A 13,056-nucleotide genomic window follows, 5' to 3' on the forward strand; every position below is an offset into this window, starting at 1 on the left:
TTCATTTGTGTCAAGTCACTAATATTGCTGAATATTAAGTGTCCCCATCTAAACAATCATATATGCCACAATGCTTGTGCTCAAATTTCAATCTGACAAATGAGCCAAAAAGTAGCATATTTTTCTTTAGGCATAATATGATGCGACAGCCAAGAGAGTAATAATTATATAATTTTAATAATAATAATAATTAAATAATGTAAAGTGACTGCATTTATTCTTGCGATGATACCTGTTAAATTAAGCATGCATATTTACATACATTAAGCTTGAAGCTAGTATTTTATTCCAGTTGATGTCCATTATCATTATCCGAATATCTAAATATTCAGTTCATGTCTGTTTGATAAGTCTACATATTTCATAAATGTTTAGGACTTGTCTTCACAAATTAATTATAATAATTATAATAATTCACTACATTAATATAGCGCTTTTCTTGGCACTAAGTCTAAGGACTTTACACAGAAGGGGGGAACTCCTCAACCACCACCAATGTGCAGCATCCACCTGGATGATGCGACGACAGCCATTTTGAGCCAGAACGCCCACCACACACCAGCTTACTGGTGGAGAGGATACAGTGATGAAGCCTATCAGTGTATGGGGATGATTAGAAGGCCATGATGATGGACAGAGGCCAGTGTGAAAATTTGGCCAGGATGCCGGGTCAAACCCCTTGAACCCCTACTCTTTTTTTCAAAGGACATCCTGGGATTTTGAATGACCACAGAGAGTCAGGGCCTCGATTTAATGTCTCATCCCAAGGACGGAATAGACATTCAACAAAGTTGATCTGCATTATGAATATTAAATGGGAAGGGAAATGAAGGAAGTGTTTCAGTGCTGTTTTGACCACCCTGCAGTGTCTGCGCTGTTGTGGGTCTCTCTCTCTCTCTCTCTCTCTCTCTCTCTCTCTCTCTCTCTCTCTCTCTCTCTCTCTCTCTCTCTCTCTCTCTCTCTCTCTCTCTCTCTCTCTCTCTCTCTCTCTCTCTCTCTCTCTCTCTCTCTCTCCTTGACCTGTCTGTGGGGGATACTGTCGACCACCCTGCAGCTGAACCACGTGTGACTTTTTAGGGCTTTAGTTATTAGCAAACACAGGTTGCTAAGAATTTTTTTCACAACCTTTCAGAACACCCGGGGGTTTCTCATGTGTGCGCCGGTGTCACTTTGTATTAGTGTTTGTGAGTGTGTTTGTGTCTTTGGAGTGTGTATCGGTCTGCATTTAAAGACAATCTCCATGGCAACCAGGCGAGGAGTGTCAAAACAGTGCCTTGAGAGGCTGATTTTCACCATGGCTCGGAGAGAAAGGCGTTAGTGCTGTTGCTTGCTCGGAGAAGAGCAAGAAATAAACTGGAATACGAAAGTGCATACAAAGGAACGCATTTGTGTTTCTGTCTGCATGTGTTGCATTGGGGTTGAATTGAAGATCTGGTCTGGTAAAACACAGGTTTAGGGTTCGGATGAGCGGTTATCCATTCTCCCACCATTGTCACTTTAAGCTAGATTGCTGCAAGTGTTCTGTTCCTGTATGTCCCTTTGGGTACATACAGGACCCTTTGGGTAAAACGAGTCTGATACTGAAAACACATAGAAAATAAATGCTCCCTTTTTAATAAAAAAAACTAATATACATTGGTTAGGCGTCCAAGATTTTTGGTAGAAATGGACAGATTGATCTTGAAATAGTGATACTTCCAATACTGATGTGCTATTTAGACTATTGGGTCACATAATAATATTGACACTTTTATTTATTTAATTTATTGTGAAAATCATGAAAAATTAACTTATAGCAAATTGTGTTGGATAGTATTTGTGGGAAATTGTTGTTAAATGATTGATCAGGATGATTTTTGTTTTTATCAAAAATAAAAAAAACAAAGTATGATAACTATTATCATTATTAAATGTAAAATTTATTTAAATATAATATTAAATCTATTTTTTTATTTAATGTTATATGATTTGTTTTAAGTTTCAGTGAATCATATATGATAAATATTTGTAAAAATTATATATATATATATATATATATATATATATATATATATATATATATATATATATATATATATATATTTACTGTAAATATTAACAGCAAAATGTCCCGTTTGTGTTTGCATCACTTGGCATCATTAAAAACTTAACATTTTCATTCTATATTTCTGCATTAGCCCTTGAAAAACCAATTCTGGTCAAACCATCAGTCTCTGTCTTATCATTTCCTTTTACATTCATACATGCACTTATAATCAACACAGCTTTATGTACTGATGGAAAGACCCTGTGTGTGTGTGTGTGTGTGTGTGTGTGTGTGTGTGTGTGTGTGTGTGTGTGTGTGTGTGTGTGTGTGTGTGTGTGTGTGTGTGTGTGTGTGTGTGTGTGTGTGTGTGTGTGTGTGTGTGTGTGTGTGTGTGTGTGTGTGTGTGTGTGTGTGTGTGTGTGTGTGTGTGTGTGTGTGTGTGTGTGTGTGTGTGTGTGTGTGTGTGTGTGTGTGTGTGTGTGTGTGTGTGTGTGTGTGTGTGTGTGTGTGTGTGTGTGTGAGAGAGAGAGAGAGAGAAAGAGAGTGAGAGAGTGTGAGAGAGAGACTGTGTGACTCTGTGTGTGGCTGCTCAAATTCCAGGACCCTCCACATCTTACTTCGGTGATGTGACATGCAGAGAGATGAGGGTTTGTTTGTGTGTGAGGGAAGGGAGATGGGGGGGGGGGGCAGCATGCTGTAACGCTAACACACTGCACTTTCCCCATGCATACCAACTAGTGAGAGTTTAGAGTGTCTGAGCCAAAAACACACAGTCAAACCAAGCTGCAATCCACATGCACACACTGCAACTGTGTGCATGAATGTGGGGTTTCTAGCTCATGTTAGCACTTAGCAGTATTATCTGTCAGCTTGTGTAATCTATTGTTTTTGTGTCGTATGCTTGACATGTTCTGTTAGTATGGCAGATCTTTGAAGTACGGTGCATCGAGCAGGCTGAATTTGTTGTAATTTCTTTCTTTGATAGGGGGAATAATTACAGAAAGTGAGCCTCAAAACTCAAACTCAGATGGCTATATAAACCTTATGAACCTTAGTCAGGTTTGAAAATGAGGCTATAAAGGAGAGAATTACATCCATTCCATTGGTTTTAAGTGGTTTCAGTAAGTCTTAGGCCACAACTAATTTTAAACCCGCTATTTTTATTGTTTTGTAAACAAAACATTTTTCAGTAACACTTCACAATACGGTCTCATTGGTTAACATTAGTTAATGCATAACATGAACTAACAATGAGTCATATTTTTACAGCATTTAGGCTATTATTCCTTTGATAATGTTAGTTCATATTAGTTCACAGTGCATTTACAAATGTTATCATATACAACTTTTGACCTTGTTTATTAAGATTAATAAATGCTGAAGGATTGTTGTTCATTTAGTTTATGTTAACTAATGCAACTAATGTAAACAAATTAAACTAGGGATGCACCTAAATTTCGGCTATCGAAAATTTTCAGCTATTTACATTTACGGACCGAAATGGTTTTGGAGGGCCGAAATCAGGGACACAAACAGATGTTAAATTAGCCTTTCTCCGATGGCACGTTTTGAATGGCAAAATTTTTATTTTGGTGGATCCCGAAATGACACCTTATAAAGTGTTACAGCTTTTATATTAGTATTTATTTATTTAACTTTATTTTTTGACCCCTTGGAGGTTCCTGGATTTTGAAGATATACTCTTGCAATTCATTTCATTGCATCAAATTTAATGTTGCTTCTACTCTGACTGAAGTCTGTAAGTTTCTTCTGCTCTGTGGAAAGAGTTCACAGAGGATGCATGTGTTTCAGACACATCTGGCCTGTGAATTTCGTGTCGTCCCTTCCAACATTCCTTCTGAGAGAGACTGAGAAAGAGGTACAGAAAAGGAGACACCAAAAAGGACTTTTAGCCAATTATAATAAAACTCACAGATGGCACTTGCACTGCACTGTTTGAATTGGCCTATAAGACATGAGTGACACAATCTGTGTTTACTGGAATCCAGAAATTCTAGAATTGAAATGTATTGAATTTTCTCATATAATGAAAATCACATATTCAGTGATGCAGGCAGTATAGACATGATTTTAGTATTATATACAGTTGCATTTGCCCCTCCCCTCTTGTACAGCCGTCAAGAGGAAGGAAGGAATAAATAAAAGCAGGAGAGGAGGGGGAGGGAGAGAGTGAGAAGAGGGGGTGGGGGGGTGGGAATGGCACAACGATGTCATAATCACAATCGCCGGGCCGTTGCCATGGAGACAGAGACATGAGAGCAGGCCGATGGCATTCACAGTGAGGGTGCTCCGACCTGCTGTTCACTTCAGCGCTGAGATACAGGAAATATTTTTAGATAAGAGATGGAGCGGATCTGAGGAAGGGAGGAGTAGGAGAGAGACGGAGGTGTGAGAGATGAATAAAACGATGATGTGGTATATTGAATCTACTGTGATGGAATATTCTGATGGTAGTTGGTTTTATATGGTTTCTAGGTGGTCTATATGGCTGGTAGACCTGGTTTTAAGCTGGTTAGAGCTGGTGACCTTGGACCAGCAATAAACCAGCTACCATTTTTCAAGAACTTAAGCAGATTTGGCCCAGTTTTTCCCAGCAGGAAGGATAATATCCAACTAAGTCATGTTATGAAATGTCAGTGGAAACATAATTTGATTTGGTATTTTGGGAACGTAAAGGGATAGTTCACCTAAAATTGATAATTCTGTCATCATTTACTCTCCCTCATGTCGTTCTAAACCCATGAGACTTTCATTCCGCTCAATTCATATGGATTAGTTTTATGATCTCTTTATGAACTTTTTGAAACATCAAAGTGGTAGTTGCATAGACTGTCAATGGAGGGACAGAAATCTCAAGATTTCATTAGAATATCTTTGTTTGTGTTTCGAAGATGAACAAAAGGCTCACTGGTTTTGAACGACATGAGAGTGACTGATGACAATTTTTTACATTTTTGGGTGAACTAACCCTTTTAAGATCCAAATAAAGCACCATAAAAGTATGACTTAAAGGGATAGTTCACTTTGAAATTAAATTTTGGTATGTTTTAGCTTACCTCAAGGGCATCCAAGATGTAGGTGTCTTTGTTTCCGCAGTAGTTTCAATTTTGATATTTTTAGGTCAAACCGTTCTTGTCTGTCAGTCATATAATGCAGGTCTATGGTCACTGTCTCAAAACACAAGCACAGAGTCCAAATTAAAACAATTCCCCATCGTCCAAATTAAACAATTCCCCATCATAAGTACACATTGATGGCCTAAGACACGAAACGAGCGGTTTATATGAGAAAACGAACAGTATTTAAATCGTTTTTACCTCTAATAACAAAGCCACGTCCAAGTGATCTGAAGGCGCGGGCGCTTCCTATTGTGTGACGTGTGCGCAGACTGTTGCATAGATATATACAATAGAAGCCGCCTTGGCTACGCCAGTTCAAGGAACGAGGCAACATCTAGTGTGTAAATATCTATGCACACGACTCTGTGCTTGTGTTTTGAGACAGTGACTATCGACCTGCATTATATGACTGACAGACAAGAACGGTTTGACCTAAAAATATCAAAATTGAAACTACTGCGGAAACAAAGACACCTACATCTTGGATGCCCTTGAGGTAAGCTAAAACATACCAAAATTTTATTTCAAAGTGAACTATCCCTTTAAATGCTATATTCTTCTCGAGCCATATAGATTCATGTGAGAAACAGATTCATATTGAAGACATACAAGGCTAAACCTTCCCCTCCAGTGTGCAGTTAACAGCTGTGACTAAATCACTGAGTCAGTTCAACTTAAGGAACTTTTTTGTTGTTGTTGTTGTTGTTGTTGTTTTTTGAGGATGATCATTTGAGTCATTCATAGTTCAACTTACTTTCTTTGGCATGGACGTTATAGACATTATATAGAACATACTGTATCATATAGACTTTTATAGTGTTTTTTGAGCTCCTTCATTGTTTCCCACATAAGAAAAGAAGTAATAAATGAAAAACATTTTTATGGTAAAATATTCCTTGAGATGAAGGGATGAAAGAATTAAATGTACTGGGTGAGTAGATAAAGAGAGGGAGATGAATTAAAGGAAGTGAGTGATTGTGAAAGACACAAGCTCAGTGGTATGGGGTGGGCTGAGGAAGTTGAAAATGAGAAATGTTGAAAGGGGAGGGGGGGGGTGGGTCAATGTCTTTAATTCTGCTGCATTATGTCCTACCCAACTACTGATGTGCAGAATTATCTTTAGTTCTTCCCAGAAGAAGAGAAGTTGACGACAGCACAAGCGGAGAGGCAGATGGGTACTGATCACTGCGTTACTCCGCTACTGATGCAGATTTCCTCCATCAGCAGTTTTTGATATTATTATATCCCACTGCAGTAGGGCATGGGAAGAATTGGAATAAAAAAAAAATTTTTAAAACATTTTCTGTAAAACTTGGAGATAACATTCATAATCGTGACATAAACCTTATTCAGAATAAAGTATTAGGCTAACTTTGTTAGCTGTATTAAGAAACAATGGTATAAGGAAAAATCTGAGACTTAAATCTAATATGTCATTTAAAATGTTATATGCTGATTAATTAACAAAATGCTCACATTAAATGAAATGAAGCACATTATATTACTTTAACAATCAAGATGGCCATAAATCAGTGCAGCTGTTAGGGTTAGTTAGTAGGGTCAACTGTAAGCACTGAATGATTCAATATTTTTAAACAGATCTGTTGAATGCATGTGCCTGCCACTAGTTTCGTTCTTGAATGAATCAGCATTTTTGAACAACTGGGTTGAGTGAATGTTTTAATGATTCACTCATCAAGATTCTTCTTTTGATGTGTTTTTGAACAAATCTGTTAAAGGTGAACTAAGTAACTTTTTTATCTTAACCGAACAGCTTCGGAGTCATTGGAATAGTTATATGACTGTTTTCGGGTTGAATGGTGGTCGTCTCGCACCCCTCGAGCGCCTGTGAGACGAAAAACCACCCTTGCAACTTTGGGCCGGCAGGCCGCCGTCCTCAGCGTCAGGAAGTATCGCGTGATATCAGGTCTCGCGATGTAACGAATTGCTTTACGGCACTGCACACATACACTATCTAAACATTTATATGCTAGCCTTCTGTGTATCATACATACCTCAGTGGACATGGCTCCGTGCGTTCACCGGCTTCTTTGAAAACAAATGCACATGACCAGCGGGAGAAGATGGGAGGGGGGAGAGTCGCCAACGAGTTTTGACGACAGTGTTGTCAAATATCTATTCCGAAGCTGTAGGGGGAGCTCTATAGAGAAACCCGCGAGCAAAAAGCGAGAAAACAGCGAAGAAATCGGCAAAGCTGCATAATGCTGCTTTAAATGAATGATTCAAACAACTCATTCACGTGCGTTTACTTGTTAGTGTCATCCTCTGGTTCAAATGGAAAAAGTGCCGCCTTGTTTTCTGCTCTACTCTGCTGCCATCCATCTCATTGTTTTTAACATGCGGCTTTAGCAAGCTTCGATCAAAGACAACTGTAAACAGGAAGCTGTTACCACAGTATATTCAGCTGAGGTAACACAAGTGCTGCTTAAAGACTCATGGGTAAACTATGGTGCTTTATATAGAATGGGACTGTTTCCGGAGCAAGGCTGTTGTAGTTCCCAACTATTATTATAATTTATAAATGAACCCACAGTGATACACCCATATGCTTGTGTGGTTTCATGGCCCCAGTCTCTCTGATAGAGAACATGATTCATGACTGTAGCTGTAAAAACTACTGCTTTAGTGGCACCCAGGGCTACAGAAAAACAATCTTCACTGAAGAAGATGAAGATGAATAATATCCACTAGCGGTACCAAATGAAACTCTAAAATAATGATTGTCTCCCATACAATCCATCTGACATTGTCAGGTTACAGTAGCATGTCTCAGTTAGCACCTGCTGGTAGATGTCATAACTACACCATCTGTACCCTGCTACTTTCTCCATTGACAGTCATTCAACAATTAGCTGTGTATTCTGATGAGAATTGTTATTATATATATATATATTATATATACTCTATACATACTCAAGCTTTTTGACTTGTTTTCTCAGGTTTTCACCACATACTCCAATGAGGACTACGACAGACGCAATGATGATGTTGATCCCATGGCGGCTTCGGCCGAGTATGAGCTGGAGAAGAGGGTGGAGAGACTGGACCTATTCCCCGTCGAGCTGGAGAAGGGTACGTGACCCGCATTACTAGACCATGTGTGTTTTTAGAGCCTGTGTGGTATGTCCTTAAGGGTCCTTAACTTCCTGTTTCTAAACAAACTGACTGAAGCAGCTTGTTTTGGTCTGTAAAGTAAGCAGCTTTTGCTGATTAGAAAGTCTGAGGGGTTGAACCCTCCCTCCTAAAGCAGTCTGGCGGTTACCATAGCTACTGCACGTGAAATATCACAGCGCAGACATAGATGAGTTGTGTTCAGATGTGTAGCTTTAATATTGCAATGGTAAAATGAAAGTTACACTCAATCCGGGCTTAAAAAATAAGTGATTAAGAACAAGATCATTCCAAGAGGATTATTTGAAATCAAATGTGTTTATAATTGCTAAATAATTATAATCTCAAAATCTGGTCACAGGATTTACACTCACAGGATTAGTCACATACTAATTCTAGATCATTATCCCAATATTTAGTTATTGGCATCTAAAAGCCTTAAACCTCTCTAAAATGCCCATTTACAAATTAAAACATTATATTATTAGTATATTTTACTACAATTCATATACTAATATAATATTTGTTAATATTTTGAATTGCCGTTTACTTCTATACTTTCAATTTTAGTTTGTTTTAGTCATTTTGTTATGTGCTTTTGTAATTTTTTAGGTTTTTTATATTTCTATATAACTTTAATTTATTTGTATTTTAGTACTTAAATTTATTTCAGTTAGTTGTTGAAGCAACATGTCTAATTTTCTCTAAGCTTTTATTAATAATTTGTATTTTATTTCAGCTTTATTTTAATTGCCGAACACTTTTTAAAACATGTTTTGGTTTTAGTTAACAAAAGCAACACTGATTTAAAGATTATGTTTTAGTATTTTGATCATAATACTACCTAGGTAAATAACTAAATCAGTCATTTCCACAGCTTTGCAGCCTAAAGACTTCCTGCACATTATAACTCTGTGTTGTTCATTTACGAGACATGCGAATTAGTCATGATAACACTGTGATTCCTTCCGGTCAGATAAAGACGGATTGGGAATCAGCATCATCGGGATGGGTGCCGGTGCAGACATGGGCCTAGAAAAACTGGGAATCTTTGTCAAGACTGTGACGGAAGGAGGAGCCGCCCACCGAGACGGAAGGTCAGTAGGAGAAACTGTGATGCAGATACGTACATTTATGCTTTCGTCAAAATGAGTAGTGTACATAAGTGTACATGGTTTTGTTATTTTATAAAACAGAAGTTCATCATGCTCGACTGAGTATTCAGTCAACACACATGCAGGAAGGAAGGATGGTGTAGTTTATTGATCTATATTCAGTTGAATCTGACCTTGCAAAGTCGTCTGGGGATTTTCAGACCCTGGAGTGAATCATGGAGGTCATGGAGTAGTTACTTCTCTACCCTTCAAGCTCAAGAGGTTTAATAACAGTAATTCAGCCTAGAGAAGCCCCCTTTTGCTCATGACGATCCTTCAGATCGCAGGAGATTCAGCGAGTGTTATGATTCTTAATAAAAATTCATAACGTTAGTTATTTCTCTCCAGGCTTGAGTCAGTAGGTTAGTGGTGCATTGCAGTGGCTTCCTTCTCATTTTGTCATGACAGTTAGAAACCTAGAAGCCACAGGAGACATACAAATGTGCTGTAACCACATGTGTTTTTCCAAGCACCTCATCCTCACTTTTTGGCTCCTGATTGGTTTTTCTGCTTTCAATCAGACGTACGGCTGCCCTGACAAACAGGCTGCTCGGGCCGTTTTGGATGGGGTTGGATAGTTTGACATGTTTTGTGACTGAGAGGGTCGATCGATCATTTTAACGGCCTGGAATACAAGAAGTGGTTTAGTTAAGTGGGGCACTGATTCACTGCTGCTGTCGGTCAGTTTTCAGGTCTATTTCAGACCGAATAAATTAATCCTTTGGCAATGTCAATTTCTTTACACATAGAGTGATGAGATTGTTCAGTAACTTGGCCCAAGATGAAGCAGCTATTTTACAAATGTGCTTTTTTTCCTCCCTGAGCTGTTATCCTGGTTCTTCTTCCCTTCGGTAGGATCCAGGTGAATGACTTGATCGTGGAGGTGGACGGAACCAGTCTGGTGGGCGTAACCCAGAATTTCGCTGCATCGGTCCTCAGGAACACCAGCGGCACTGTCAAGTAAGGAAACAGAGCAACATTTGCATAGCGACTTTTGGAAAGTATACTAAAATACAGTCAAATCAGTAGTATTGTTAAATACTATTACAATTTAAAATATTTGTTTAATATTTTTATATATATATATAAATGTAATTTATTTCTGTGATCAAAGCTGTACATTACTCCAATCTTCAATGTCACATGATCTTGTGTTGACGAGGTGCTGCAGCCTGCTTAATATTTTTGTGGAAACTGATGCACTGCATCATTTTTTGATGAATTCAGGTAGACCTCAAGCTTTAGTGTATTAGAACTTAATTTCCCTCTATTTAATCAGCATTATCTTCTGTTGTCTCTGACTCACTATCATCTCTAATAGTGCCGTCGAATAGATTGCTGCTTTCTGTCACTTTGACCTGTGTAGTTGTATCTACAATCAAGATGAGGGATTGGGTTGTGGCAATTCAAACAAGCTCACAAATCTGCGTCCTGTTTTCTCTTAATCTGTCCTCGCTAGGCATGGATGGTCTATGATTGTAGTGCAGGAAAATGTGATTAATAGACGAGGCTTAAGCACAGGAACATGTTTAATAATAACTTTTATTTTTGTGGAATACCTTGATTAAAAATCAGTCGCTTTTAATACAGTTGAATGCATACGTCAGGATGGTGAAGTTTTTGATATTATTTGATTATTTTTTATAATGAAGGTCTTTTCCTTCCTGTAAATATGTATACAGTATATTTTCACTAGACATCACGGTTCAAAACAGTACAGGAATGGCAGCTAGTCCACTAGGTCACCTGATTGGCTGGTGTTTGTGTTGCAGGTTTGTGATTGGCCGAGAGAAGCCGGGGGAACAGAGTGAGGTGGCCCAGCTGATCCAGCAGACACTGGAACAAGAGAGATGGCAGAGAGAAATGATGGAGCAACGCTACAACCCCTACATGGAAGAGGACGAAGAGGTAAAACTTCATAAGATACATAATGGACCCTTTAACTGTCAACTTTTTCAATTTGTGACTAATGCAGAATTAGTGTTGCATTTTGGACTTTTTTTTCCAAATCCTATCACTATTTATTTAAAAGTGAAATATTTGCAATTGTAAAATATAAATTCTATTAGGGCTGCATGATTATTCTAAATAAAACCGTAATCAACTTAGTGTGATTAACAAATTGCAAATGCTACGATTTAAATAAATAAATATAAGTATGCGCTGCATGTTTCAGAGTGAAGCGCAGCACTGTGTTCTGACACGAGAGCAGCTCAATACCTGCCGGAGTTTGCAGCGGCTCTGCGCCACACAAACTCAATCTCTGCATCTGCAGTTTGGGTCGATTTAACGTGCATTTGGGAACGCAACATGCGCCGACCATCTTCACATACTTCTAATGAGAAGGAAGCACTTATGAACAAAAGGGAAGCTTTAATGTCTGAAAATAAAGAAATCAAGTCAGCCATAAATATTAGTTGTTTAATTTCATTCTTGTAAAATAAAGAGAGATATTACAGTAATATTTCAAATTTTTTGTTATTTTTAGATTTTTATTTATTAATAACAATAATAATCATTATTATTTTTATCACTATTTTATAGCCATATTAATATATAATCTCAAAATTTTGCCCAAATTGTGCTGCCCTGGAAACAAGCATTTTATATTCTTTTTTAAATCACAATCAATCATAATTTTTGTCAGAAAAAACACAATTAGATTTTTTTCCCCTAAATAGTGCCGCCCTACTTTCCATTTTTTAAACATGTTTCCTAAACTCTCCACCATTACTAGGTTTTAAATTGTATTTTAGTAGTGATATACACTCATTTGTCAAGGATAACACAATAAAGATAAAACTTGTTTCCATTGCAGTCCTTGATGTAAAGCACAAACTTCACTCCTAGTGACAGGTTACTTTGGCATTGCATGCTATTATAAATACAAAGCTACAATAAGCTTCCACATTTGCAAAGTTTACAATCACAATTAAACATCCACTCAATACACTAATACAAATTCATCACTAAAACAACCTATATAATAACCAACTTTTGACTTTCAAACTAAAACCAACAATTAATTGAAATACTTAATATCCAGAGGCAAATTATTCCACATTTGAGCCCCTAAGTATTCGAAAGACCTACGACCATACAAAGTTTTAAACGATATAATGTAATATATCTAGCCTGGTAATACCTGACTCTGCTACTTCGCTTTGCTTCGTAGAGAGAGTCTGGAGTTCCTTAATAGATAAACGTTTTCTTTACCGCCTGGGGGCGCTAGTCTGAAGCTTAAAATCATTGGTTACCCGTAAGCCAATCACATAACGTTTGGTTATGGTGTGTGTTATGCGCATGCTCAGCCGCATCTAACTTCCACTGTAAACACATGTATGATGCGAAAACAAAACCATCGAGCGAAATACCGGAGTGAACATGGCTGTGAACGACTTTTGCAGATTATGTGAAGTAAATCTACGCATCCACGGTACAATCAGCGTCTACGTCACGGCTCTCAGCCCGCCCTCTGTTCGTTGATTGGCCGGCTGTTTTCAGGCCGGAGGAAAACGGAAAGCTATTACGCTGTCTCAGACTGAGTACAGAAGCGAAATGAAATTGAGCGGAAGTACGAAGTCTGACGTAGTCAGGCTATAAT

At 38.0% G+C, this 13,056-nt stretch overlaps 1 protein-coding gene across 2 annotated transcripts in view; it reads left to right on the plus strand.

Annotated features, from left to right (window-relative positions):
- Positions 1-13,056, plus strand: part of ppp1r9ba (protein phosphatase 1, regulatory subunit 9Ba) — a 43,048-nt gene that overhangs the window by 20,588 nt on the left and 9,404 nt on the right. For both annotated transcript variants that reach the window (XM_081382933.1, XM_081382934.1), the window contains exons 3-6: positions 8,127-8,259; positions 9,275-9,395; positions 10,308-10,412; positions 11,225-11,360. In XM_081382933.1, the coding sequence (XP_081239059.1) occupies positions 8,127-8,259; positions 9,275-9,395; positions 10,308-10,412; positions 11,225-11,360 (495 nt within the window). The remainder of the gene's footprint in view (positions 1-8,126; positions 8,260-9,274; positions 9,396-10,307; positions 10,413-11,224; positions 11,361-13,056) is intronic.

The sequence above is a fragment of the Scardinius erythrophthalmus genome (genome assembly GCF_964197995.2).
Source record: "Scardinius erythrophthalmus genome assembly, chromosome: 1".
Lineage (NCBI taxonomy): Eukaryota > Metazoa > Chordata > Actinopteri > Cypriniformes > Leuciscidae > Scardinius > Scardinius erythrophthalmus.